This window comes from Trichosurus vulpecula, chromosome 1 (assembly GCF_011100635.1).
Source record: "Trichosurus vulpecula isolate mTriVul1 chromosome 1, mTriVul1.pri, whole genome shotgun sequence".
Taxonomy (NCBI): Eukaryota; Metazoa; Chordata; class Mammalia; order Diprotodontia; family Phalangeridae; genus Trichosurus; species Trichosurus vulpecula.
In genome coordinates, this window is record NC_050573.1 from 74,351,471 (window position 1) to 74,379,447 (window position 27,977).

Below are 27,977 nucleotides of genomic sequence, written 5' to 3' on the forward strand. Positions count from 1 at the left end.
ATGGGTTAGGAGAAGGGCCCAGTGTTGTTGGATCCTAGAGTACCTGAAGCAGGTAGAACCTAGCTTAGGGCCTAATTAGCAGGAATAATTAGTTAAAATAAGCTAACATCCCAGGGAGCTCTTCCTGGATACCCTCTCTGGTCTCCCCTGGCTTTTACAGAATCTCTGACCCTTTTCTACAGAGTCTTTTAGGGTCCCTTCTCCCCACTGCCTCTTCATTTTTCCTCTCTTTGGGCACTAAGACTCCCCTCCCCCACCTCACTACCCGATTTCATTTTTAAAAGTTGACTGGGGAGCACCTGGGAGTGCTTTGTGGGGCTTGGCCTCGGTGCCAGAATTATTAGTTAACTGGTAATTATGAATAGGCTGGGATTGGAACCCAAGGAGCCTGACTCCCCCATGATACCCTAAAAACGTTGGAAAACAGAGTTCCACACGAGGGCGATCCACAGGAATGCCGGCCTTTTACCCACAATGCACAACGTCCCAGGCAGGCTTCACTAGACGATCTTGCCATTATCAAATATGGCAGCACCTACGTATTCGGCGGGCCTGGTCACATGGTCCCACATTGGGACGGCCCCTTGGAATTAATTAGACCACTAAGGAGGGCTTTCGCTGGGATCGACGCAGACTTCGTCCAATGAAACATCGGGGTCGTCCCCTCTACCTCTGTAGGTTGCGCGGCCGAGACAAATCAGCCAATCAGAGCTTGCTCCCTTCTGAGTGAAAGGCTAACAGCCCAGTGAACAAGGCCAGCTGGCTGGGAAGTTAGGAGGTGGTTCACCAATTTTAGGAGGAAGAGAAGGAAGAAGGGGAGGTGGTTTCCGCTCAAGCGCGAGCCCTGTCCTTAGTTAACTCTTGGCTTTGGGAGCGCGTGTAGGCAGCCGGAGAGAAGCGTTCAGCTGAGAGGTAAGCGGCGGCGGAGGAGGGGACTCAGGCCGGGAGGTCCGGGGCACGCTGGAGAGGAGGGGCGGGGAAGGCCTTCGGAGCTGAAGTCGAAGCGGCAGGCACGAGGCGAGGTTGAGATGGCGCAGGCCTGGGAGGAGAGGGAAGCTCTGCGCGCGCTGCCGCGGGCCGGGCAGGGACAGGGACAGGGAGAGGGACAGGGGCGGGGGCGGAGTCGCGGGCCGGGCTGGGAGCGCGCGCGCGCTGCCGCCGGGGCCGCCCGACCGTTGGGGCGCTGGGCTAGGGAAGGCGCGCGGGCGGGAGAGCTGGAAGGGGCCTGGGGAGCCCTGCGGCGGGGGCGCCCTTACGAAATAAGTGGGAACAGCTAGGGTAGCCCCCGCAGCGGTCGTCTGCACCCCGAGACCCAAGCAGGGGGCAGGGGGCCTGAGTCCGAGGGTCGTCTGGAGCCCACCGCCCGCACCTCTCCACTCCGGGGACCCCCTCCCCACCCTTGTGGAAACTCCCCGTGTTTGCACTTTATGTGGCTCTCAGCGTTCTTGTGCTTTGAAGGAGAGCACCCCCAAATTTGTGCTTTGGTGGGGATCCACCGCATGCACAAGCCTTGTGAGTCCTGAGCCTGGCATTTGACCAAGCCCTCGCTCCCCTCGTCTTGCGTGCAGGTCACTCTCCTGGGTATTGGACAAAATGTCTGACTCCACGTCTTTATCTCCAGCTAATTAGTTTAGACATAAAGGATTTCATGAATGGGTGTGCCCTCACCTTTGCAAGTTCTCCTTCACACCTAGAGGACTCAGTGAATTCCTGCGATTGAAAAAATCCGTCCCTCTATGAAGGCAGCCCCCTGTGTGTCTGAGAGCCTCCTAAGTACTTTTCCGATAACTTGCCAGATTTCTTTGCCATGAAGGCTTAGGGTTGGGGTCCGTTGCTTCCACACTGCTACGGGAAGGATTTTGATGGATGACAGTTTAAAGGAAATCTTTTCAAGGTAGTGACAAGTTCCCTTGAAGAGATGGATTTTAACAGTGGTTTCTGGAAGTGGACTCAGTCTAGTAAAGTTGTGCAGAGGCTTTTATAAATGGACGTGAGAAAAATATTTTTTAGAGAATTCTTAGGATTTCAGAGGGGATGGAGGGAGGGAAAGAATGTGGGACTACAAATTAAAAGTTAAGGAAAACGCTTGGTCTGTCCCAGAATTCCAAGGCCTCAATGGGACAGCTGGACAGGTTAATACAGGGTCAGAAGAGAGTGGAAAGGCCTGTGTGAATAGTGACTTTTCTAAGTTTATCCTGTTTTAAGGTTATAATTGCTAGCTTAAGTTACATATCCATTAAGTGCTTATAAATTGTTAATTCTTTACCTGAGTCCCATAAGGATGAGAGCCAGCAGCCTGTGGCTAGTATTCTGAGGTGCACAAACTTTTAAGTAGCTCGAGACTGAATCTCAGGAGATAGAAAACATAACATCGGAAATGTTCTTGACTGAAAGAACATTTTTTAAGTTTTATTTTCGGGGTCCCAAAGGCTGGTGGATAACTAGATTTTTTTTTTTTTTGATATTGAATGGGAAAGTATTGCTAGAGGTTTTGTTGTTGTTTTAATCAAGCAAAAATACAGTGTTTGAGAGTCCAAGGAAAGAAGGCACCTCTTTAGTCCTGTCTTTGTCTTCCTCACTTTGTAGATTTGAAGTTGCCAAGATTTGTGGCAGAGAATATTTGGCTTAAATTTTTTTAAAACTACAAGGCTTTGTCATACATACATTTTAACACACGGATTAAAATAAGTACTGTCTTTTTAATTGGATTCTTGTTTTCAGGCAACCTAATTAAGAAGCTTAGGTGAGAGAAGTAGGTATGATCTATTTACTGGTATAGATCTACAGCTTGGCAGGAGGCCTTTTAATCAAAGCATTCTAACTAAAGGTGGTGTAGTATGAGCCTCAAATAGAGGGAGAAAGAGTTTAAGTGGAGACTCTATAGCAGCAGTCTGCCCATCCCTACTAGGGGACTGTATTTTGTACCTTATGGCTCTCCATAATGTGTGATCTTATCCTTACTGGTTGGTGAGTTTTCCATAGCTGGGTCTCAGTGCATATTCTAACTCCCTGCCTAGGTATTGAACACAAGTATTCAAATATTTGTTGGTTGCCTGATAAGACAGAACTTGGCAGGCAGAGATGGCCATGATGAGGGCAAGATTCATGGTGCTTGCTGGGACAGTGCAGAATGACTTTGGGACTCTTCTGTGTCTAGGGATTGAGGATGATGTGTGTCTTTGTCTATCAGTGGCCGTTAGAGAAGCAGGCACTGTCCTTCCCCTCTGTGACAAGGCTTGACTCTGTGGCTGCATCTTTCTTCTCTCCTCAGTGCAGAATGGCTGAACAAGACGTGGAAAATGAACTGCTTGATTACGAGGAGGATGAGGAGCCCCAGCCCATAACGGAGAGCACGCCTACCCCTGCCAAGAAGGACGTGAAGGGCTCCTACGTCTCCATTCATAGCTCGGGCTTCAGGGATTTCCTTCTGAAGCCTGAGCTCCTGAGGGCTATTGTGGACTGCGGCTTTGAGCATCCATCTGAAGGTAGGCCCTTTCTCCTTCCATCGTTGCAATCCCAGTTACTCACAGAAATAAGTAGTATTTGTGATTGATAATAGTGGCTAACATTAATATAGCATTGTTAAGTTTGTAAAGTGCTCTACATACATTACCTGATTTGATTAGGTTTGCTCATCTAGAGTAGCAGTTATTCAGTTTGGTCTCTAGGGTAAAAACATCAAAACCTGTTAGATTTGAAATCTCACACACACACGCACACCCCCCTCTCCCCATTACTGGTGATGTCTACTTAGATTTTGTCTTCCTATGGTCTTCTTTTGGCTCTTTACTTGTCAGGGCACTGAAGGGCTCTGTTTAAGTCCTTTCTGATCAGACCCTTTCCTGATTCCTTGCTTTGGACCAGCTCAGTTTCCTAGACTGAGGACTTGTAAGGAAAGTCTTGGTTTCTCCCTTAACAAGAATTCCTTATTTTTGCTTAGCACTTGGCTTCCGTTATTCCATTTGATTCTCACACCAACCCTGTGAGGTAGGCAGGCTAGACACAATTATTTCTGTTTTATCGTAGAGAGGATGTAACCTAGATTGTTTAAATGATTTGCCTAAAGTGACACAATGAGCCTGTTGCAGAGCTGGGATGAGAAGTCAGGTCTCCTGATTCCAAGCCTGATAATCTTCGCAGCATATTCCCCTACTTAGAGGAATAAATACTGTTTCTTTCACAGTCCAGCATGAATGTATTCCCCAAGCCATCTTGGGAATGGATGTCCTATGCCAAGCCAAGTCTGGAATGGGCAAGACAGCAGTCTTTGTATTGGCTACCCTGCAGCAGATTGAGCCCGTGGATGGACAGGTACTGGGGCAGGAGGGTCTTTCTTTTTGTGTATCCTTTACGGTAAGTAAGAAGTCTCTGCAGATGTGGAGAGAACTCCCCTTTCACCTCCATGATCTTCCTTGGAGACCAGAAGTGGGTGAACCCTTTAAAGATGTTCTTTGGGACAGCTAGGTGGCTCAGTGAGTAGAGCACCAGACCTGAGTTCAATTTTGGCTTCAGACACTTGACACACTTACCAGCTGTGTGACCTTGGGCAAGTCACTTAATCCCAATTGCCCTGCCTTCCCCCCTGCAAAAAAAAATGTTCTTTAAGTTCTTATGGAATTGGTTTTAATTCAGCAGATGTCTTTTGAGGCTTTGTTCTCAGCCCTGTTGGGCCCTGCTAAGGAGAGGTGATAAGTTGTAGCTAGTCTCTCAGGGAACTAGGTCACAGTATTCCATTTTTTTAATATACCCCTTATATACTTAGATGGATTGGTATAAATACACATTTCAGCAGTGAAGATTGCAAACTTGTCTGTAATTCCCGATGTTGCGGTTTCATGATGTGTTGTGGCAGCACTGTCTCAAAGAATTCAGAGTCAGACCACCTCTAATCCAAGTTAGGCATTTATTGAGATTGATGTCTCTTATGAAGAAGGCTAAATTTCAAGAGGAACCAGCAACTTCAGAGAAAGCAAGATGGATCTTTATAGGGTAAAGATGCAATTAAATAACAAATTATGAATGTTAAAAAGGCAGGAGGAGTTTGTTAAGGGATTAGGTAATAGGGGAGGGGTCCCAGCTGCAATAAAACTACACATGCAATTACCCACAATGCATATAGAAAGACCCATTTGGGGAGGTATGTATGTATGATAATGATATTATAATAAGCCTGTCTATGTCATAAGTTCACCTAAAGGACAGCTTTTGCTGTTAATGCACAGGGGCTTGCTTAGGGAAAGTTACTTCTGTTGTTTTGGGGTCCACATCCTGCTTGGGCATTCTGGTGGTGCTGCTTTCTGATTGGCTAAGTGTTATGGTCCTGTCTAAGACTAGATAGATGTGGTTGTGGTTGAGTGCATGGACACATCTGCTCTTTCTGTGGGAAATATAAGGAATGGGTCTGGGGGCAGTAGCTAGCTAGAGGCAGTGGCTGGGATCCCATCACATGGACACGCCTGCTGTTCTGTGAGAAATGTGAGTTCTTGGACACACCTTTTGTCCTAGTGAGCAGTCAGGCATACTTGAAGAAGTTAGGATATAGGAGAGGGGTGGGGTGTGGCTAGGTAGGGCAGTGGGCCTGTTGTTCAGTAGTCTTATAAGGAAGTCAGACTACTGGGGCTGAGGGCAGCTTTATTAGGATTCCATCACCAACAGTGTTCTTTCACGAGTCCTTCTTCCACAGAGAGCCCTGCCAGTGTGCTGGAGGTGCTCCTCTACTTTTTAAATTTTGTAGGCCCCGGGGTAGCACTTGGCTTATCTGCTGTGGGACAGGCATATTTCCTTTTCTGAACGTAAGCTTCTTTAGTGATCTCTTTTGTGCCACATTTTGGGCATGAGCAGCCTTGTGCTCATGGCACCATTGACTTTTGTGTCATCTGCAACCTTGAACTGGCCAGGTATGGAATAGGAGGTTGGGGATGGAGGGGGGCGGTCCATCTCACAAAAGGTCTTCACCCAAAAGGCTGGATGATCACTTGCTATGTGTGCTGTAGGAAGTTCCTGTTCAGTGGCCTCAGTTGTCCTACATGCCTACAATTGTTCCTCCTATCTCTACTTAGAAGCTCCCTAGTTTCTTTTACAACTCTGCCCTTCTTGAGCTCAGGGCCCCCCTTCCCCAAACCCATGGATTCAGTCCATCTAGATAGGTTGTTTCTCCTATTAGAGGACAGGGACTCTTTCCCTTTTGTCTTTGTATCTCGTGGGCCTGCATGTGGTGTAGTCTTAATAAACTCTTGTTGGTTGGTTGATTGTCTCTGAGGTCTCTTCCTGTGATCCAGCCAGAATGGACAGACCTCAGAGCGTGGCCTTCCATCTCCTGCTTCTGGGCCCTTGTACAAACTGTCTCCCAGGCCTAGAAGACAGTTCTCATATCTCAGAAAATGTTTTTCCTTCAAGGCATCGACTAAGGTGTCGACTTTCTTTCCTACTCACTCAGGTGATTGTATCTACCGATCTTTGGGCATGTAGTAAAATGTAAGCTCCATGAGGGGCCGGCACTCTTTCCTTGACCTCTGTAGCCCTGTTGCCAGTACTTAGAAACTTACTATGATCTGTGGACTTGACTCGATCCTTCTCTTTTATGGCTTATTTTTGATCAGAATAATGAGAGGGTCTTTGGGCCTTCTCTGTAATTCTATATAGCCTGATTCCACATGTTGGGCAGCAGTAGATTATGTTTTGATATATGCCTATATCTATACCTTTTTTCTTCCAATAAGTTTACAGACAGTGGACTGTACTTGGAGCAAAGCAGGAAGTACCATTTTTGTGGTACTTTTGTGGTGGTCTTGTGCATCGAGTACAAGAAATAACAAGATGTGTGAGACAGTGCCAGGGTTTTCAGCTAGGTCGTTTATTTTATGTCTCCTACTATGCTCTCTTTCCTGAGAATGGTGTGGATAACATTGGAGTAAGGACCTTTGTCTCTGCAGGTAATCGTTCTTGTCATGTGCCACACTCGGGAGTTGGCCTTCCAGATCTGTAAGGAGTATGAGCGCTTCTCCAAGTACATGCCCAGTGTCAAGGTAAGTCTTCTATCTGTTCTGGGTGCCAAGATGATTGAGGCTACTACTGCCACAACTACAACTAGGGTGACTTTTAAGTTCAGTTAGACAGGAACCTCTTATCTATTTGCTGGAAAGGAATTTGTTCCCTCTGCATTTTGGAGTCTTTGGGCGCCCCTCAGTCCCTGGTGCCTTCAACTCTGTTGCTTTGTCAACTTTGCAAAACTTGGCCACCATACTGCCTTTGAGGTTTGCCATCATTTATCCTTAAAAGCCTAATGAATTATGCACTGTCTCTAGAGACCCAGAGTTGGAATCCCAGTCCTGTTGTTTCTTTTAAGTGTGTATCAGTTAATGGGCCAGCAGAGGCTCAGACAGGGCTTCAGGCCTGAGACTGATCTGCTGGATTATGACAACTCCTCTCCTCTCCCAGGTGAAGATAACCTCTTACTGTGTTCCTTTTGTAGGGATTGGTCCCCTGGTTTTTAGTGATAAGTGCCTGTCTAGGCAAGGGATGACCTGAAGTCCTCAGCCACAAAACAGCCTTTGTGTTTGAGGAGAGCCAGAGACCTCTTTGTTCTCGGGAGTTATGGGGTGTGCATACATGGATAATAGTGGTGATGTTATCAGCGTCTCTGGTTCTTCCTACTCCCAACCTTCCTACGTATATTTGGCAGGTTTCTGTGTTCTTTGGTGGCCTTTCGATCAAGAAGGATGAAGAAGTTCTGAAGAAGAACTGCCCCCATGTAGTGGTGGGAACACCTGGCCGAATTCTGGCCTTAGTACGCAACAAGAGTCTCAATCTGAAAAATGTGAAGCACTTTGTACTGGATGAGTGTGACAGGATGCTGGAGCAGCTTGGTGAGTATCTGTTCCCGGTTTCTGCTGTCCCAGTCCCCTGCAGCTTGGCACCCTAGGATCTGAAAGGACCAAGAGCCTGCTCTGTGCTTTATGTCTGTTCTTGGTCAGGCAGATGGGACTAGAGCTATGGGAATCATACCTGGTGCTGTCCTAGCACTTCTGCCCTTCCCTGTCATTCAGGGGAATATTTAGGATCCTTGTCCAGGCATTTCTTAGTGGTCTGTCCTATTTGATTTCCAGGGATTTCTCCTCAGAGCCATAGAGACAAGCGTGATTTTCCCCTAAGTCAGGGTCTGCTTTCAGTCATTTGGCTGTGTCAGACTGAGGCCAAGCTCTGCCTTGGGGAACAGGAAGGGCAGATGGGGGCCCTAGAGTCCTTGGGAAGAGTCCAGGGTCCTCATTTCCCAAAGAACAACCTCCCTCCTTCCAGTCCCCAACCCCAAACATAAAAAAAGTCTTAAGAGTTGGAAGGGAACTTAGAGACCATCTAGTTCAACTCCATGAAAAATCTCTTCAGCAAACCATCATGGTCATCTAGGCTTTGCTTGGAGACCTCTAGTGTGGAGGGCTCCACTGTCTGCCAAAGTAGCCCATTTCACATCTGGATAGTTCATGTTGTTAGAAAAGTCCTTTAATTAAAAAAAAAAAAAGAAAAGAAAAGTCCTTTAATGCCAAGTCTAAATTTGTCCGAGTGCAGCTTCCTGCCATTGTTCCTCATTGTGCCCTCTGGGGAAGTGGCTGAGGCCAGAGCATTCACATGCACCTAGGAGAAGGGCTTTCATCTAGGGCCCTTGGGACACGCCCAGAGCTCTGGGGTCCAAGTTTTCCTGGTGTAGTTAGAAAGAAGAGCACTCGATTTGGAATTGGCATCTTTGGAGGTTCAAATTCTGCTCCCCTTTATTAGTTGGATGATTTGGAGCAAGTCACTTAACCTCTCTACCTAAATTTCATCGTAAAATGAGGGCATTGGACTAGGTGACCTCTGGGTTCCTTCCACCTCTAAGTCCTACCTGGGGATAGATCCATAATCCTGCTACTTGTTTTCTCCCCATGTCCCTTGAAGCAGGGAAAGCAGTGGGAGCAAGGGACGAACCAGGGGAACTTCAGATTTCCCAAATTACTGGCTCTGAATACATTCCAGGCCAGGCTCTTGGCAAAGTCAAGGCTTAGCAACAGCAACAGCTGTAATTTGGCCCCAAGTCAGGAGGGACAGTGAGAAATTAGGTATGTGTCTTAAGTGTGTCTGAAGTGCCAACTACAGCTAGAATCCCAGCAGCTGTCTCTACCTCAGGCTGCCCTACCCCGAGGCCGTGACACGAGGTACACGGGCGCAGCTGGGTTCCCCACTGACAGCGTGTGTAAGTCAAAGTACCACTCCTTCTTACACCCATCTCTTCCCTGCCATTCCTTGCTGTCATCTCACAGCCCAGAGGGCAGCAGGCTTGGGGCTCAGTCCCAACGAGTGTTTTTCCCCTCCTAGGTCACTGTGCCCTCTCAGCCCACACCTTGTGTTTGCTGGGGTTGGGGCGGGGCTTGGGGACTGAGTGTGGGTGAATGTGGTTTCTGGTTTGTGTGGGGAGAACCTTAGTCAACAGAGACCTAATGCCCTCTCGGTTCTTTTTCCTTGTCCCCCTTCCTTGCAGATATGCGACGGGATGTGCAGGAGATCTTCCGCTTGACACCCCATGAGAAGCAGTGCATGATGTTTAGTGCCACCCTGAGTAAGGAGATAAGACCTGTCTGCAGAAAGTTCATGCAGGATGTGAGTGCGAAGAGAACATGCCCCCGCCCAGCTCACCAGAGGAGAAATCCCCCTCTTAGCCCCGGCTGCTTTCACCCCTCACCTGGGAGCAGGGCCTGCCACAGGCTGGACTGTGCTTTGGAGCAGCCAGGAATGGCTTAGCTGCCTGCCCTCCCTCGACGACAGAGAGGCAAGAGGCAACGTGGTGTAGTGGAGACAGAGCAGTGGACTGAGTCAGATCTGGGTTCTAAACCTGGCATTAACTCGCTGTGTGACCATGAACAAGTCACGTCCCCTCTGGCTCATCTGTAAAATGATGGGGTTGGACTAAGTGATTTCCATAATGATTCTGTGACTCTGAGCTCTTAACACTGAACAGGTGAGCCCTGCTCTTCTCCCCTCCCTGGGTGAGAGGGTGCAGGGAGGGGACCTGGCTGCCTCTAAAGGTGGCTCAGTGCCTGACATGCTTCGCCACAGGGTCCCTGGGATCAGAGCTGATGCCAATTCCCCATGGCTAGAGCAGCAGTATCCCTCCAGGACTAGGACTTACTCTCTGCCAAGGGGGTGGGTCCCTGTGCCTGCAGGAGCAGGGCATGGTTTGGCAGACACAACCTTTCCCCATGTTAGTTTCTTTCCTTCCTCTTCTGCCTCCCATCCCTTGTCAAAAGTTCCTTTGCTAGGTATAGACTCACATTTGAACCTGACCCCTTTCCAAGCAGGACCACTGGGCTTTCTTTTTGCCACAACATTGTTTTGCTCTGTCCTCTGGGGTGGGGACCCTCCCAGGGAGTCTGGCGTGGAAGTTTAAGAATCCCTATCCTTCTCCCCCACAGCCAATGGAAGTTTTTGTGGATGATGAGACAAAACTAACGCTGCATGGACTACAGCAGTACTATGTGAAGCTTAAGGACAGTGAGAAAAACAGAAAACTCTTTGATCTCTTGGATGTGCTGGAGTTTAACCAGGTTAGACCTCGGTGCTGAGGAGAGCTGGGAGGGTGTCTGCCGCCTCCTCCTATTCAGAGGCATGTGCTGAGGTGGTGATCTTGGTGCTCTCCTGCTTAGGTGGTGATCTTTGTGAAGTCAGTGCAGCGCTGTGTAGCCTTGGCTCAGCTCCTGGTAGAACAGAACTTTCCAGCTATTGCCATCCACAGAGGCATGCCTCAGGAGGAAAGGTGAGCTCCCTCAGGATGGGTGGGAGTAGTTGTCATGAATCAGTTCAGTAGTGCTTCCCTTAAAATATAAGCTCCTTGAGGGCAGGGGCAGTCTTTCTCCTTGAACAGTGCCTACCACATAGGAAGCACTTAATAAGGGTCTGTTTACTTGACTTGAAACTGTGTTTCTCCCTATGCTGTGAAATTCATTTTACAGATAGAGAAACAAACACAGAAGTTGTGACACACAGCTCTTAGGTAGCAGAACTGGGATTTGAATTTAGGTCTCCAGGTTCAAGGTCACCAGTTTCCTTTCTGCTCTGTTATTGAGTTTCCTAATCATTGAGGGATACTAAATAAAGGGAATGTGTGTGGAGAAGGGGGGAGGCTCTGGGGCTTGGAGGTGGGCTAGGGTAGAATAACCTTTGCCTATCTCAGTAATTTGACAAATTCAGTGTCTACTATTTGTCTTAAGGAAAGAATGTCTAGATGGAGCTTTCTAGGCATGAAATTTACTCACAGCTCTGCTTTGTCTTTTCCAACTTCCAGACTCTCACGATACCAGCAGTTCAAGGATTTCCAGCGACGGATCCTAGTGGCCACCAATCTCTTTGGCCGTGGCATGGATATTGAGCGGGTCAATATAGTCTTCAATTATGACATGCCTGAGGACTCTGACACCTACCTGCACCGGGTAAGAGCTTGGGCTTGGTTCTGAGGGGACTTTGACTGTACTCCTACAGTAGGCTGGCCAGTGCCAATTACTCCTAAGGGTAAGGACTTGGGGAAACACTGGCATAGGAAGTAGGAAGCCCATCCTGTCGCAGTTAGGATTATAGGATGTCAGAACTGAAAAAGCTCACCGAATCCAGTTATGGTGCAAGGTAAGAAAACCGAGGTCCAAACTTGCCCAGTGTTAGACCGATTGTATATGGCAGTGTTCTTTCCACTGCCCTATTTAAACATATCTCTACTATAGTAGGGGCCGAGGGATCCGTGGTAAACGTTCATCTTCTAGCTCTGATGGTGTCATCTTCTCCTGGTTACTGCAGGTTGCCAGGGCTGGCCGATTTGGTACCAAGGGTTTGGCCATCACTTTTGTCTCTGATGAGGGGGACGCCAAGATCCTTAATGATGTCCAGGACCGCTTTGAAGTGAATGTGGCAGAACTGCCCGAGGAAATTGACATCTCCACATACAGTGAGTGTCTGCCCAGGGCTGGGGGCTTGGCTTGGCCTGGTTCTTGCCAGGGCACTTAGGTCATGACCAGACTTTCCCAAGCAGCTCAGTGAAATGGGTTGGGGTGGGGTGGGGAGGGAGTAGTATAAATAGATGGTGCTGGGCTGGGGCCTTTTGGAAGAAGGCAGGAAAGTTCTCAAACTAAGTTTTTTTTTCTATTTTTCTACAGTTGAACAAAGCCGATAACCAAGAGCCACAGACGGGACCATCGGGGCCACCCCTGCCTCCGTTTGCTGCTTTTAATGTTTTCTTTGCTAAGTGACAACGGGTATCACAACTATTTTTACTTTGTTTTAAAGCTTGTAGATTTGTGTAAGAATAAACTTTTATTACAAAAGCCTCGCCTCTTTTTACTTTTTAGGGGGAGGAGAGAAGCACATCAGGGTTTGTAATCATCTTTGTGGGCTTGTTGAGAACAAAGAGGAGGCAGTCACGATAATGTATTAACTCAGTCTGTTTAATCTGAAATGTCAACCTTAGAAAGCTTTAAAAAAAGATAAATATAAAATAAAAAAGTCCACTGACAGAGCTGCCTGTGCCCCCTCATCAATAGATAAGGATGGAGACAAGCCCCTATGTACCGTTTGCCTCAGTCACTGTGTCACACTCCTTCCCTAATAATGTGAGAAAAAGGAAAGTGGGGCCCAGTTCCATCTCATGTTCTGTGGTCCTGGCCTTTGGTGCCAAAGCTGGGGGAGGGGATATAAGCCCAGGCTGAGCCCAGAGAGCAGCCTCTCTGGGGAGCTGGGTCCACTGGGAAGGAATCATAAGTTGCATGCTTCTGAGCCAGGGCAATTTCTCTGCCCTCTCAGAATAGCATGAGCTACATTTTGGTTCCCTTGAGGGCTAGCTCTGCATCCCTAGAGCTTTATGTTCCTTCAATGAGGCCTGCCTTGGAGGGCAGATGAACTCCTTAGGAGTAGTGGGCAAAAGGGGTTATAAAGAGGCGGCAGAATCATTCTTTGGCATGTGCAAAAGCTGCAGTGTCCCCATGGGGCCCGTTTGTGCTGTTCACATCCCAGACTCCAACGAAGGTCTGAGGGCCTGAGGGACAAAGCACCGCTGTCAGCTTGGGCCCCTCCTTGGGCCTTTTGCCCACCCCACTGTGCATCCCCTGAGCCTTCCTCCTGTCCTTACCCGGCTCTGGCTGGTTGTAGAGGTGGAGAATTCGTTGTACTTGCTCTTGGTGACTATGCAGGACAAGCGCCGGTATTCCTCTCGAACCTGTGGGGGAATTGAGTGGGGTTGGATGAATCTCAGCCGGGGTCTTGACTTTGAAGCCAAGGATCACAGGTTTTGGGCCTCAGCCTCAACTGTTTTGTAAGGCAGGTAGCAGTTAAGTGCCAGAGGTAGAATTTGAACCCTGGAATCTCCATCCCCAAGTACCTAGGCTTGCAGCCCAGGCAGATCATCCCCAGCTCCTCACTTCCCCCCTCCCCCCCAGGCTAATGTGTTGTAAAGTCCCCCTGATTCCACATCTTATGGATATGGGCCCCCTTCTCTTCTCTGGCACTGCCACCACCCTCATACAGGCTTTTATCACCTCATACCTGGACTTGCATAACCTTTCTGTTGGTCTCCCTGCTATGAGGCTCCCCACTCCAGCCCATCCTCCACTTAGCTGTCTAATTAGTCTTCCTAAAGCCCAGATCTGACCATGTCACTCTCCCTGTTCAATGAACTCCAGTGGCTCGCTATGACCTCCAGGATCAACTAAAAAATACTCTGGCATCCAAAGCTCTTCACCCCCTGCCCCACCAACTACCTTTTCAGTCTGATACCCCGTTCTGTGATCCCAGTGACACTGGCCTGTAATCTCATCCCCAGGTTTCTTCAAGTCCTAGCTAAAATCCTACTTTCTACAAGAAGCATTTCCCAACACTCATGATTATTTCCCATTTATCCTGTTAACGGCTTTTTTGTACAGTTATCTCCTCCGTTAGACTGAGCTCCTAGAGAGCAGGGATTCCTCTTGCCTTTCTTTGAACCTCCTATGCTCAGAGCAGTGCCCAGCTCGTAGGAGGCACCTTAATAAATGCTTGTTGACTGACTGATGCTAAGTCCAGAATTCTTTCCATTACATCAAAGCTTTCTGGGGTCCCTTCCCCCACATGTGCCAAGTCCCGAGCTGCCCTGACCTTCTTGTTGAGAAGACAATGCAGCAGGAAGAGGAAGCAGCCCTGGAAGCAGTTGAGGATGGTGAAAATGTAGGCCAGGACATGACTCTGAGGGCCAAACAGGAACAGACCAAAAATCCAGGTACAGCCCAGGATGCAGAGCTGGGCAATGGCTGTGAATGTCAGCATCCTGGTAGCCAAAGAGCAAGACAAGACCGATGAGCGGTGCTCGCCTTGGATTGGCTAAGCCTTGGCCTAGATGAGCCTGGCCTCCTCCCAATCACCCAGGCTGGGGTCCGTCCTCTCCTCCTTTCCCCCAACTCCCCCTCCACACACACACATTTATACCTAGCTTTCTTCAATTTCTTCATGTCAGGGTTGATCTCTGAGAACTTCTGGGTGAGTTTCCAGACGGTGATCACAAAGATGATGGCGTTGAACTGGGAAGGAGAGGCAGACTTGGGTCAGCGTCCTGCCAGAGCACCAGTACTAAGTTGGACTTGGGAGGTGGGGAGACTGGGGGGAGGCTGAGGTAAGTGGAAAAGGTCTCCTTGCTCAGGGGCCCTGGACCATAAGCTGAGGGGTTTGAAGGCCATGGAGAACCAGGATAGGTGATGATGGGTGACTTACTGCAATGATGAGTGTAACTGGCCCCAGGAAACTCCAGATGAAGCCATTTTCCAGGCTCAGCCAACAGCTACAGGGAGGAGAGGACAAGGGGACCATCAATGAGCTCCCTACCTGTCCCCCTCCCCCCACCACACCTCTCAGTGGGGAAGAGGGAAAGAGAAAGGAGGGGGAGGAGGGAAGAAGAAATTGGTGGAGAGAAGAGGGGGGAAGAAGGAGGAGGAGAAAGATGAAGAGGGAGGGGGAAAAGAAGGAGGAGAAAGATGAAGAGGGAGGGGGGAAAAGAAGGAGGTGGAGTGCAGAAGAGGGAGGGGGACAGAAGGAGGGGGGGAGTGGGCAAGGCAGGGGCGGGAGGGGCCGCACTCACTATCGGGGGCGGCCGTAGCCCTGGCTGTTGACCGCAGCCGAGATGGCCACGATGAAGGCGGGCGTCCCGTAGCCCAGCAGGCAGAGCCAGCGTGTGCGGAGGCCCGGTCCCGGGAACACGCGCACCACCAGAAAGTAGAGCTCCAGGCCCTCGAGGCACATCCAGCAGAAGGCAGCAAGGAAGCAGTAGTGCAGCAGGCCGGCCACGAGGCGGCAGCGAAGCCCCACCTGCGCCCGGGGAGAGACAGCTAGGTCAGCCCCGGCCTCCTTCAAGGCCACCGAGGCCAACACGCCCACTTTGCAGAGGACAGGACTGAGGCCCCAGAGAGGGGAAGGTGCTTGGCCAAGGGCACACAGCTAATGAGGGACAACACCCTGGGCTCCAACCCAGGGCCTCCGCTCTTCTCTTTTGCCTTGTTCCATGCCCAGGCTGCCCCCAGAAGCCCTAGAGGGTGGGTGTGCGTACCTGGCCTTGGCCAGGGTTGGCAGTGCCAGCCAGGAAGACGGCGGAACCGACGAAGAGACAGAGGCAGAGGTGCAGGTGGATGGTGGTGCGGGAGCCTTGAATGGACCGGCACAGCAGGAAAGTGAGGATGCAGAGGAGCAGGCAGACCAGGGACACTCCCAGCCCCACCTGGGTGATCACTGACAGAGTCCAGTCCTGGGGCCAAGCAGAGGGTCAGGAAGCTTTCTGAGACCCAGCCGGTGGGCTCAAGAAGATCAGTGCGATACTCCCATAGACGTCCCCCACCATGCCCACCGTATCCTTCTCTGATCCCCTCTCTCGACCTTCCCTGACCCCATCCCTCCCCACCCCCCCATTCCTCTCCCCTCCTACTGACTCTGTCCATTATTCCTCTGGGCCTTGCCCCTCCCTTTGCCCCCTCTCACCTCCACATCATATTGGGCCATGAGGATGGCAAAGCTGCTGAGGTGGGTACAGTTGCAGGTGGTACTGGTCCCTCCGCTTCTCCATTTCTTACAGCCAGTGGTTGCCCAGTGACCACTCCCGTTATTGTCATGTTTCCAGAAGGCACAGATCACTTCCTGCCTTGGCCCGCAGGACTCATTCTATGGGCGCAAGAAAGGAAGTCCCATGGAACCCTGGGGCAGAGGTAGAGCTTTCTGACCAGCAGCTGGACTCTGGCTGAGAAAGCTACATAGCAGGGAAACTGAAGCTGAGCCCCACACTCCCCAACAGTGGTAGAGTTAGAGAATCTAAATGGGAACGATTAACCAGCACAGGGCTCTGTATCAGCCTCTGCCTGAAGACCTCTGATGTTGGGGGGTGGGGTAGGGCACCCCAGCACCTCCAGGGGCAGACCATTCCACTTTTGGACCGTTCTAATTTTCAGGAAGTTTTTCCAGTCATGAAACCTAAACCTGCCTCTAACCACTCCCCCTTGCTCCTAGTCCTGCCTTCTGGAGACAAGCAGATTAAATCGAATTCCTTCCATTTGAAGACAGCTATTGATATCTGCCATATGTCTGCTTTTCTCCAGGTTAAACATTCCCAGAATCCTTCAATTGCTTCTTTTATGTCCAGAGTAATACAGATGGGACTTGCCAGTTCCCTCCACCCTCCAGAGCACTCACTGGGTGGGAGAAGGTAAAGGTGACCGGGGAGCTGAGATGTCCAGTGTCCTTGTTACTCAGGAAAGCTGTGCTGACAGCCGAGAGCAGAACTGGAATGCCCTCTCTCACTGGGGCCTCATACACTTGCTGCAGGGCAACCTTGGTTTCAGGCTCCAAGACAAGTGGGGCACTGGCCAGCAGTTTCTTCATGTCATGAGTGGAGAACAGGCCCACAACAGCCTTTTCTGTTGGGGGGAGAAGGGTGCAGAGAGGCAGGCACTGATTAAGCCTCCAGTTCCAATGCCACCTCTTCCAGAAAGCCTTCCCTTCTCTCTCCCTGCCCCCGCCACCACCAGTTCTGTCGTGTTTCTACTAGAGGATGCCACCTACTTTTCTATCTTGTATTGCTGTACTCCAAAGAGACTGAATGACTCCCTGTGTCCTGAGCATGCTCAGACCTGGCTCACATCTGTGCTTTTTTTCAATGCTGTTCCTACACCTGGAATGCTCTCCCTCCCCTTCCCCACCTCTTGTCCCTTCTTTACAATCCCAATTCCCATGCCACCTCTTCCAGGAAGTCTTTCCCTGATGCCTCCAGGTCCATAAAGACTTTCAGACTTCACACAGCATTCATTTAAATTCAAATTTCTCTAAGGCACTATTGTATAATAGAGCCCTTTGGATTTCTGTTTTCTCTTCCTACTAGACTATAAACTCCATGAGGGCAAAAGCTTTGTCTTGTAGACCTTGTATAGCATCCAGTTCCCAGCAGGGTGTTGAATGGATGAATGTACACCTGCTCACCTAAGCCTAGACCTCCTCCTCCTCTACCCCAGTCATTTGGGCCAGTTCTCACTGTTGCTACCAGTTCACTGGCCTCAGCCTGTCCTTGCTTGTGGGCCTGCCTACTGCCTCTGTCCTATCCCCTGTTACCTGAGCCACCATGTTTCCAAGCCAAATTCCAATTCAGCCTCATCTTTGAATGGCTTCTGCCCACCTCAACGCTCCCATTTGGTTTCTCCATGATGTTCAAGGATAGCTCTGAGGAAGGAGGGAGAAGTTAACGTGGAGGCTGGGAGAAGCTGGAGAGAAAGGGGTGGGGAGCTGGGTGGGCTTACTCACCTGCGCCCCTTGGAGAAGGAAAGACCAGCGGCCCATTGGGCATGGTCTGGGCAATGGCCCGAAGGATTTGTTCAGAGCCAGAGAGCAAGTATGTGGCCACTTGAAGCCGAGTCTCCAAAGGCAGATGCTCCAGGTCTGCGGATGTGTTCAGAAGGTTCTCTATATCCTTCACGAACTCCTGCGTTTGGGGTAGGGAGGAGGGCAAAGAGAATGAAGAGCTGTTGGCCTTCAGGGGCTCCTCACCTTACTGGAAAACCAGCCAATGAAAACTGGGAATGCCACAGGGTTCACCTCCGGCTCTCCTGTTCATCCTATCAAGGCGGATCCTGGCAGCCATGAAATTCACCCCAAAAGGACAATTCATTCCTCCTCTTTCCCTCCTCATTTTTTTAAATGCCTACAGAACCCACTGAAAGACAGATCTGCAACAAGCAAAAACAACTAGGAATGTATGTGCACAAGCATGTGCGTGTCGCGTGTCAATATTGGATCATCTAGTTCAGCTTCCTCATTTTACAGATGAAGAAACTGAGTCTCAGAGAAGGGGCATGACTTAACCAAGGTCACATAGCTAATAAATAGCAGTGCTAGGGTTTGAATTAAGGTTTTCTGAGCCCTAGTCTTCCATTCTTTCTGTTATACTAAACCCCTCGAGAACTGGAAGGATCTTAAGAGATGCATTTGCCCCGTCCCCAACTCTCTTCCTTCCCTCCCCCACCTGCCCCCTAAGATTGGATCTTCCTATCTCACCCAGGCTGTACATGCAGTGGCCACTCATGGGCCTGATCCAATCAGTGCTGATCAACATGGAAACTTTTCACCTGCCCCATTTTTCCAACCTAGACCAGTTTGCTTATACTTAGGCAGCCTGGTTCCCCAGATGATGGCGCCATATTGGTGCCAGACCAGTAGGCGCACCCAATCGCCTGTAATTCTGAGATTCAGGATTCTTGCACTGACGTGATACACCAGCTTCTGCCTCCCCAGTGGCAGGGACTACAGGTGTGTACCTTCAGGCCCAGCTCTACTTTCCTTCTGTCTGTTTTTTAAACTAGTTGAGTAAACTGAGGCGCACAGAGATTTATTAAATGATTGACACAAGGCACCCGGAAAGTAAGGAACAGATCTGGAGATCAACCTGGGATCCGACTCCTAATTCAGTACACTTTTCACTATAACCCATTGCCACACTCTACACCTGTGTGTGTGTGTGTGTGTGTGTGTGTGTGTGTGTGTGTGTGTTGGGGAGAGGGCATGTCTGTGTGTTTTGGTGTGTGAATGGTGTTTGGTGAGCACAGACCCTGCCTCCATGTCATGCCATCACTCAGTGACAGGACCAGTTCCTCCTTTCTCCTGGGATCCAGGGTCTTCTTACCTTGACTGTTTCCTGGCCAGAGCCATATTTTAATTTGCTGGTGATAAATCTCAGTTGGTTGAGGAAGTTCTGGAGGAAGGAAGAACAAAAGTGGTAATTAGGGGTCTCAGAGTCTGGCTGGGATAGTGGGGCAGGAGGAGGTGGTCATGGAGGGTCTTGGGTTCCCACTCACCTGACTGACTCCGGAGGGGGGTGTCCAGGAGGGGAAGGAGATCTCTGTGAGAGAGACAGGGAAGCAGCACCGTTAGTGTGGCAGCATGGAAGCATAGGATTTCCCGCTAGCCTTCTAGCAGGAATTTTAGAGATCATTCCACCCAATCTCATTCTACAGCTGAGAAAACTGAGCACTAAGAAGGGGGGAGGGGCAAAGCTGAGAATAGAACACAGGAGCCCCGAGTACTGCTCCAGAGCTTGCTGGCCTCCACTTCCCAATCATGGCCTCTAGCCGAATGTCCCCAGAAGGAGAGCCCTACTCTGACCATGGCCCAGCACAATAATAAAGCATTGACAAAAATAGCTAATTCTCCTGGATATTTTTCATATCCATCTTCTCTTATGACAGCTCCTTCATGATCCTTTCTCCACTTGCCCAACGTAAGGCTTCTAGATAAATGGGAGCATAGGATTGGATGCAAGAAAGACCCAAAACCTCCGGATTCTTAACTGGGCTCAGTGGCTCCCAACATGTCCACAGAGCCAGGGAATTTGAATGAAAAAAAAAGCCTTCATTTTCACTCGTGTCCAACTGAAATTGAGCATTTCCTTCAGTTATTTTAAAAGCTTTCTCTGAGGAGGGCCTCAGAGGCTTCAGCAGACTGCCAAAGGGGGTCCCAACACAAAAAAGGTTTAAAAACCCCTGATTCCAGTGGAACTTCCTCATTTTACAGATGGGAGAAATGAAGGTCCTTAAATTAAAGGAACTGCCTATGAGTATATCTTCACTATGGAGCACAGACTGGATTTGAACTCGGATTCTCTGAGTCCCAAATCTAGCCCTCTTCCACCTGTTCCAGGTCCTCTCAAAATCCACCCAGACCCATCCAGGTCAGGTGCAGAGTAGGGATGATTAGCCTGCTCCAGCTGCCTTTCCTCCTTCACTAGTGAGGAAAAGGAAGAGGAGAAAAGTGACTTCATCCTTGGTGAGAATGTGCTCCCCACTTGACAGAGGATGGAGCAGGAATATAGGCTGAGAGGCTCACTTAGCTAGGAGTAGACAGGGCCAGGATCTGAGCCTTGGTTTCCTTGATTCCCAGGTCTGCTTTCTTTTCATCTAGCATGTGGCCCCCTTGCAGAACTGGTATTAAGATGTGGGTCTCCTGGACCCCTGTTCCCCTCACTTCCAAAGGTCTTAGATAATGGTGGCCAATTCCCACCCCCACCCCAAGAAGCTTCCACTTTTAAAAACAGGAACCTGGACCTCTCTCCTGCTATGCTTCCCCTTACAGAAGAAAGCCCAACTTAGTGGCCATCATGGGTTAGGCTTAGAGTCTGGAGGTGGGGAGGGGAGAAAGTCCTTCCTTCTCACTAGTAAAGGATTTGAGGTATATTTTCAATCTTCTAACTGTCCTTAGTAGCTAGGTTTGACCTTCCCAGAAGAGGCCTATTTAGTGCCTGGGCTCTTCTTGGGCTACACAAACTGGGGTTGGGACAGTCTGAAAGTCAAGGTGAAGGGGTCCAAGTGTTACTTAGGACAGCCCCCATGTCTGTCCCACCTGAAGATTTACAAAGCCTTCTTTTACCCATGCCTGTGAGGGGGGCAGGATGCTCTCTCTCTTTTTTCTGTTTCTCTCTCTGTGTCTCTTTGTCTCTGTCTCTCTCCTCTCTCACTTCCTCTCTCTGTCTCCCTCTCCCCCCCCCCCACCCCGGCTCGCTCTCTCTCTCTCTCTCTCCCTCTCTCTCTCTCTCTCTCTCTCTCTCTCTTTCTCTGTCTTGTCTCTCTTCCTCTCTCTCTCTCTCTTTCTCCCTTTCTCTCTCTCTCTCTGCCTCTCTCTTCTATCTCTCTTCCTCTCTCTGTCTCTTCTGTTTCTCTCTGTCTCTGTCTTCCATCTCTGTCTCTCTTCTTCTCTCTCTCTTCCTCCCCTCCCCCTCTCTCTCCTGTTGCTGAGCAGCCCGAGGCTCCAAGTGAGTCCTTGGTCACAGAACAGGGAGTGCCAGTCAGTGCCACTGGATCAGACTGAGAAGTCCTGTCCACACAGCCATTGTTCTTTCCACCAAACTGCTACTGGGGTACCTCAGTGCCCACAGGCTCCATGGTGTCTGGTTAGTGCTTTCCACATTCTGTTCCCTATAGTGCTTGGGCCCAAACTTCCTCTCCCATCTCAGAGGTTCCTGGTTCTTTGTAGCTGACTCCCTGCTATAGATTCTGGACAGCAGCCTAAATTCCCCTTGGGTGGCTCTGCCTAGGCTCCTTTAGCTCTGACTTCTGGGGGAAGCATCACCCCTTGCCCATACAAGCTGCTCCCTCCCTTGGCCCTGTTCCTTAACAGGCTCACCCAGGGGGCTTCTCATAGACACACTGAGCACCTCAGTTTGTTGCCTGGGAGTCCCTGGGCTGCCCCCCACAGTGTTGCAGGTCAGCATGCTCCCTAAAGGCATATCTATGCACTCCTTGGACTGGTGCTTGCTGCTTTTGGCAAAGCCCAATTTTCACTCACATCTATAGCTTTCAAGGGGTTTTTCCATGGGGCCACATGGGGTGCACAGAGTAAGCTGTTGAGCAGACATCCATCCATGTAAGAGGAAAGGAAAGGGGGGAGGGGCAAATCTGGTTTAGACACAAAAGAAACCCGGGTGGGGTTCTAGACACCCTGGCATCTTCTGCCACTGTCTGTCTGCTGGGAAGGATGGGAACTGGGCTGGACAGAAACATCCCAAACCTTGGAACCTACAAATCTCTCCCTTCAGTGTTTATATCACTTCCTGGTCTGGGCATCCTGAGACAATGATCTGAGGGAAACTAATTTCCTCCCATTCTCCTCTGGGGGTGAAATTGGCCCAACTCGCAGACTCCTGTTTATTATAGAATTATAGAACTGGAAGGGAAGGTAGAGGTCATCCAATGTAACACCCGAATGTTACATATGGGGAAATGGAGACCCAGAGAGGCTATGACCTGCCCAGATTGACACTGGTATTAAGCGCCCGAGGTGAGATTTGAACCCAGGTCCTCTGACACCACTGTCTCACCACCGTGCCTCAGTCGTACTGTGACTTCCTCAGAATACTTCTTACTCCCCCTTTCTGCTTCCAAATTCTCCCTCTGTCTTCAACCTTCAGCAACCTCTTCTCATGTGTATTTCCATCTGTTAAATTTTCACCCAATCCAGATACTGGCACCTTCAGCCCAGGACTCCCTTCTCAGTCAGTTCTATCCCTGCCTTGTAGTCTTGGCCCTCTGTTTTAATTCCTGCTCTCATTCTAGGCTGTTTCATACAGGCTGAAGATCCCTCAAGAACCCTAATCTTCCAGTTCCTTAGTCAACCCAAACTTCATCACCTCCTTGCCTACCATTACTCTGCATAGAGGTGATGCCTGAACCCAAGGGTGCTGATGAGGTCACTAAGTAAGAACACAGAGAGAGAAGAGGATTCACAAATGAGCCTTGGCGTAACCTAAAGTTAGGTTATAATTCTAGTGTCTTAATTTGAGCGCCTTCCTTCTGTTAATTATCTGGCAAATAACCCTCTTTGCATATATTTGTTTGCATATTGTCTCCCCCTTTAGATCATAGGCTCCTCAAGGGCAGAGGCTGTCTTTTGCCTCTTTTTGTATCCTTGGCACTTAGCACAGTGCCTGGCACATAGTTGGGGCTTAATAGATGTGGACTGATTGATTGATCAGATGACGATCTAATTTAGGAAACAGAGAAGGAGTGGTTAGACAGATAGAAGAAACCAAGATAAAACAACGTCACAAAAATCCAGAGAAAAGAATGGTCAATAGTGTCACGTGCTGCAGAGGCAGCAAGGAGGATGAGGATTGAGAAAAGGCCGTGACATTCGGCGAGAGATCATTAGTAACTTTGAAGAGAGCAGTTTCAGGTAAGTGATGAGGTTGGAAGCCAAATTACAGGGAATTTAGAAGAGAGTGAGAGGGGAGAAAGTGTAGGTATCGAGTGTTGATAGTATTAGACTTCTGTGATCTAGAACTCTGATAACAGTCACCTGTCATTCCATATCTCCCTATGCCGTATTCTTCCTAAGCCTATTCATTGTCCTTATCATAACCTGGTCCAATCTTTGCCTCTATCCTGGCTACAGTCTTCTCCTCCTTTTCTACTCTCAACCCTTCAGCAAACTCTACCGTCCTCTACTCTCTAATCCCTTGTATTCTTGCGGTTTTGCGGCTCACACCTCACCGATCAACAAGCACTCATTAAATGATCACCCTGTGTCAGGTACTGTGCAAATGCTGGGGATACAAAGAAAAAGCAAAAAAACAGCTCCTACCCTCCAGGACTGTGCTTTCTCGTGAGTGATGACAACATGTACAGAAATAGGGATATACTAGATACGAACAAAGAAGATGAAGGTACCTTAGAGTGGAAAACTAGCAACTGGTAGGACCAGGAGAGGCCTCCTAGAGAAGGTGTTATTTGAACTGAGTCTTGAAGGAAGCCAAGGATTCTAAGAGAAAGAGGCGAGGAAGTATGGCATTCCAGGTAGGGGGGACAGCCAGGGCAAAGGCATGAAGACAGGAAGTGAAGCACCGGGTTTGAGGAACAGCAAGTAAACCAATTACGGCTTAAACTTAAGGTTATAATGTATAGGAAGGCTGGAAGGGTAGAAAGGGGCCAGGTTGTAAAGAGCTCTAAGATTATAGGGAGCCACTGGAATTTATTGAGTGGGGATGAACTAATCAGACATAAGCTTTAGGAAAACCATTTTGTCATCTGTATGGAGGACAGATTGGAATGGGGAGGGGCAAGAAGCAGGGAGAGCAATCACAAAGCTACTGAAATAGCTCAGGTGAGAAAGTGGCAAGGCCTGATGTGTAGGGTGATGGCCTTAGAAGAGGAGCTGAAGGGAGACAGAAGAGAAATTCAGAGATGGAAAAAATGAGATGGGATGACTGGAGCTTGAGTTTCTAGTTTCTTTGGTGTCTCCCCCAAAGGCTCCTGTCCAGGGTCAACTTCCAATACATTTTCTCCAAGAAATGGACCAATTTCATCTCCTATTCCTTAGTATCTATATTGGTGGGAAAGAGAAATATGGCAGATGGAAACCAGAGAGGCGGGGGGGCTGGTCTGCTCAGCAGCTGCTGGAGAAGGGAGGCTTGGGTCTGGGTGGGAACCTGGCACATGGTGAGGAAGGGGGCCACAGAGGCAGGCTTCTGCACCTCTGGGAAGCTCACTTTCCTCATCAGAGGATCAAAGTTACCTATCATATTTCCCTCAGTCAGTCAATCCACAAACATTTATGGAGCACTTCCTGTGTACCAGGCACTGTGCTAGGCACACTGGGAGTACAAAGAGAGGCAAAAACAGTCTCTGAACTGGAAGAGGCACTTACAGTCTAATGGGGGAGACAACATGCAAACAACCATGTCCAAAAAAGACACATGCAGTATGAAGGGAGGACTTTGTAACCCTAAAGTGCTGTGGAAATGGCCATTCATTCTGATGATCCCTTTTCCCCTCAGGCTGGAGGCCCCTGTTGGTCTTTGTGAGGCTGAGCCCAGAGGGTGTCCTGCCCAGCATGGAGCAGATGGAGGTGGGGAGAGAAAGAAAGGACACAAGAAAAATGAAATGGCCCATGTAACGGGGGCAGGCGGAAGCAAAGGCTATTGGATAGGAGAGGGAGTGTGGCCTAGTGGAGAGAGATCTAGGCTCAAAGTTAAGAAGATGTGGGTTCAAGTTTCCCCTCAGACACAGAATGGCTCCATGAGCCTCTAAGGCACCTAGCCCCTCAGTGCCTCAGACACCTCTCTGAGAGCACAGTTAGCAGGGCATTGGGAGAGAGAAATCACTGTCTGGCCCCCTCCAAATATCCCTTCTCCCTCTGACTCCTAAATATTGGTTCTCACGAGGCAGCATTGCCAGACAGGTCAGGCTCCTGTGGCCTCAGTTCCTTCTTCTGGGTTGTAGCTTGGAAAGAGATTTGAACCTCCCAGCCCTGAGCCAAGTTCTCGCCATAGCACTTGGATGAGGTTTCCTGAGGGGACCTGAGCTAGGATGGAGAGAATAGGGAGAAAGGGAGAGTTCCGTGGATTTAGAGGCAGCCCCTGTAGTGAGGAGCTCAGGGCACCAGACAGAGAGAGTCAGGGAGGGGCCTGGGCAAGTTCAGAGGGGGCCCATATGAGGAGGCAAAGTGCACTGGCCAGAGGTGGCCCATTCAGGGAGGGGCTTGTCTGCTCTCATCTCTGCACAAATTGCCCTTCACTGACTCCCAGGCTAGCCAAAGACTGCAGGGGAGGTTTGTACCTTGACAGTTATTCATGGTGGCATTTGGGAATGTCTTCTCCCCAGAAGGAAGCACATATCCAGGCTTACAGGTGCAGTGGTAACTTCCCTCTGTGTTAACACAGTCTGCATTCTGACCACAAGAGATATTAATGGATGGTGCACATTCATTAATATCTGCAACATAAGAAAAGAAAAAAAGAAATGAATCATATATATTAGCATATGACCAATGTGGGAATTTTTTTATCTGACTATAGTATGCTATTTGTTCCAAGGGGGTGGGAGAAAGAGGAAAGAAATGCTTGTTAATTGAAAAAAGAAAAGGGAAGAAAAGATCAGGAAGGCAGTGGAAGGGGGTGGGCTCAGGGGCAGTGCCAAGCCTCATCTCTGAATTCTCTCTGGGAGCCTCCTCCCAGCATGTAAGTCCAGACAACTCTCCTCAGGCCTCTGAGAGTAAAAGGGAGAAAAGATAGAGGAGGGTAACTGGAGGAGGCCAATAGAGGGATTTCTGAGGATGGGGCAGATCTGAGGAGCTGATGGCCAAGGAGAGGCTGATGATTTGGAGAGGGAGGGTCAGGTCATGGTCTCCAGGGCCAGTTTCTGGAGAGAGGAGAGGGGCGGAGATGGAAAGTAAAGGCGCTGGCCTGGGCAAGGAAAAGAGGATGGGTCTGGGAGGAATGGTGTTCAGGAGGTGAGGGAACTCTGGAAGGGCAGCCTTGATCTTCTCAGGAGAGTAGGAGGCCAGGTCCTCGACTGAGACCCCAGAGGGCAGGGGGTCATAGCCATGAGGGTTTTAAGGAGACGGGGTAAGGTTTTCAACTGCCACATTGGAAGGTTAGAAGCCTTAGAGGTATTACAGAGATTAAATTGTGGACAAATACAAGGATCAGCCAGTTAGGATGCCCTATATCCCTACTACCTGAGAGAGAGGCTGAGGTGGATCCCTTGAGCTTTGGAGTTCTAAGTTACAGGATGGTTACAGTCAATTGAATGTCTATACTAGTCTGGTACCAACACAATGAGTTCCTAGGAGGGAAGAGCTTCCACTCTGCTTCAGGATGGGAAAACTGGCCCAGGTTGGAAATGAAACAGGAAAACAGTTACTTTACAATCAATTGTGGGATACTGCTGAGGAGTGTATGCTATGCTTCTAGCCTGGTGAGATTGGGAGACCAAGGAAGGAAGGAAGAAAAAAAGAAAGAAAAAGAGAGAAAGAAACAAAAGAAAGAGAAAAAGAAGAAAGGAAGGAAGAAAAAAGAAAGAAAAAAGAAAGAACAAAAAGAAAGGAAGAAAAATATTATTGTCTAGCAGAGAAGGTCCAGTTAAAAACAGACAATGGGAATTTGATCCAGGATATGGGATCACATGTTCAGAGCTGGAGAGACCATCCTGACCTCCTCCTTTTACAGATAAAGAAAGGGAAGCCCATGGTGCAGAAGTGACTTGTCCAGGTTCAAGCAGTCAGTAAATATCAAAGATGGAATTTGATTCTCCCTCCTCTGACTCCAGAGCTAATGCTCTTCCCATTGAACCCCCCAGCCTCCCAGGGATAACAGGACTTTCTTCAGCAGCTACTTAGCGCCTACCTATGGATAATCATTATAATTGTAGCTAGCATTCAGATAGTGCTTTCGGGTTTATAAAGCACTTTACAAACATTGTATCACTTGATCCTCACAACACCCTGGGAGTTAGGTGTTGTCATCCCCATTTTGCATCTTATGGAACTGAGGGAAGCAGAGGTCAAGTGAATTACCTAGGGTCATGTAGCATCTGCTGTTGGATTTGAACTCAGGTCTTTCTGACTTCAGGTCCAATGCTCTATCCACTGCGCCCACTAGCTACCTCAAATCACAAGCTCTTTGGGCTTTATTTCCTTTGGATTTTAAATGTCTCACTAGAGCTCTTGGGCAAGGATATTGTAGTGGGCAGAGACCTGGCCTTGGAGCCAGAAGACCTGGGTTCAAGTCCTGCCCCTGACGCATTTTGACTGAATGTTCCTGGGAAAATCACTTAACTTGTCAGTGCTCTAAGCAGCTCTCTAAGAATATAAGAGGCTGTGTATTAAAAATATATGCGAAAATGTTTTGTAGAGCAGGGAAACCCAGCTGTACCCCCTGCCTGGAGCACACTGCCTCCTCATCCCTGCCTGTTAGAATCTCCTTCTGCTCAGTTCAATTCGACAAACACTAATTGAGTGCCTACTGTATGCCAAGCACGGAAGAGGCAAGAACAAAACCAGAACAGTCCCCCTCTCCCCAAAGAGCTTACATTCTGCTGGAATCCTCCCTGATTCCCTTTCCTTTGCTCCAGTTCAAAGGAATCTCTCTCACTGTTCACATTTGCTCATACATACTTTTTGGCCTTTCTGGGGTGGGGGGGAGGGTTTGGAAT

General features: G+C 49.2%; 2 protein-coding genes across 5 annotated transcripts in view; one reads left to right on the plus strand and one right to left on the minus strand.

Moving 5' to 3' along the window:
- Positions 1-724: 724 nt before the first annotated feature.
- On the plus strand, positions 725-12,335 carry DDX39A (DExD-box helicase 39A). Of its 2 annotated transcripts, none has more exons than XM_036741170.1 (11): positions 725-912; positions 3,272-3,485; positions 4,184-4,311; positions 6,933-7,025; positions 7,682-7,865; positions 9,509-9,627; positions 10,440-10,571; positions 10,671-10,780; positions 11,309-11,453; positions 11,812-11,959; positions 12,168-12,335. In XM_036741170.1, exons 2-11 carry the CDS (start codon positions 3,278-3,280, stop codon positions 12,182-12,184), a joined length of 1,284 nt encoding a protein of 427 aa, XP_036597065.1. In that variant the 5' UTR covers positions 725-912; positions 3,272-3,277; the 3' UTR covers positions 12,185-12,335. The 2 variants fall into 2 exon arrangements, with proteins under 2 accessions (XP_036597065.1, XP_036597066.1); XM_036741171.1 differs by having other exon boundaries at positions 772-912; positions 3,277-3,485.
- A 99-nt stretch (positions 12,336-12,434) lies between these two features.
- The window catches only part of ADGRE5 (adhesion G protein-coupled receptor E5), a 36,275-nt gene continuing 20,732 nt past the window's right edge, over positions 12,435-27,977 (minus strand). For all 3 annotated transcript variants that reach the window (XM_036741166.1, XM_036741165.1, XM_036741164.1), the window contains 14 exons: positions 25,602-25,757; positions 19,353-19,396; positions 19,181-19,249; positions 17,806-17,983; positions 17,617-17,724; positions 16,705-16,928; positions 16,000-16,179; positions 15,575-15,769; positions 15,110-15,336; positions 14,746-14,812; positions 14,464-14,555; positions 14,137-14,305; positions 13,136-13,222; positions 12,435-13,042 (listed from right to left, as the gene is read on the minus strand). In XM_036741166.1, coding sequence (XP_036597061.1) covers positions 13,010-13,042; positions 13,136-13,222; positions 14,137-14,305; positions 14,464-14,555; positions 14,746-14,812; positions 15,110-15,336; positions 15,575-15,769; positions 16,000-16,179; positions 16,705-16,928; positions 17,617-17,724; positions 17,806-17,983; positions 19,181-19,249; positions 19,353-19,396; positions 25,602-25,757 — 1,829 coding nt within the window. In that variant the 3' untranslated portion in view covers positions 12,435-13,009. The remainder of the gene's footprint in view (positions 13,043-13,135; positions 13,223-14,136; positions 14,306-14,463; positions 14,556-14,745; positions 14,813-15,109; positions 15,337-15,574; positions 15,770-15,999; positions 16,180-16,704; positions 16,929-17,616; positions 17,725-17,805; positions 17,984-19,180; positions 19,250-19,352; positions 19,397-25,601; positions 25,758-27,977) is intronic.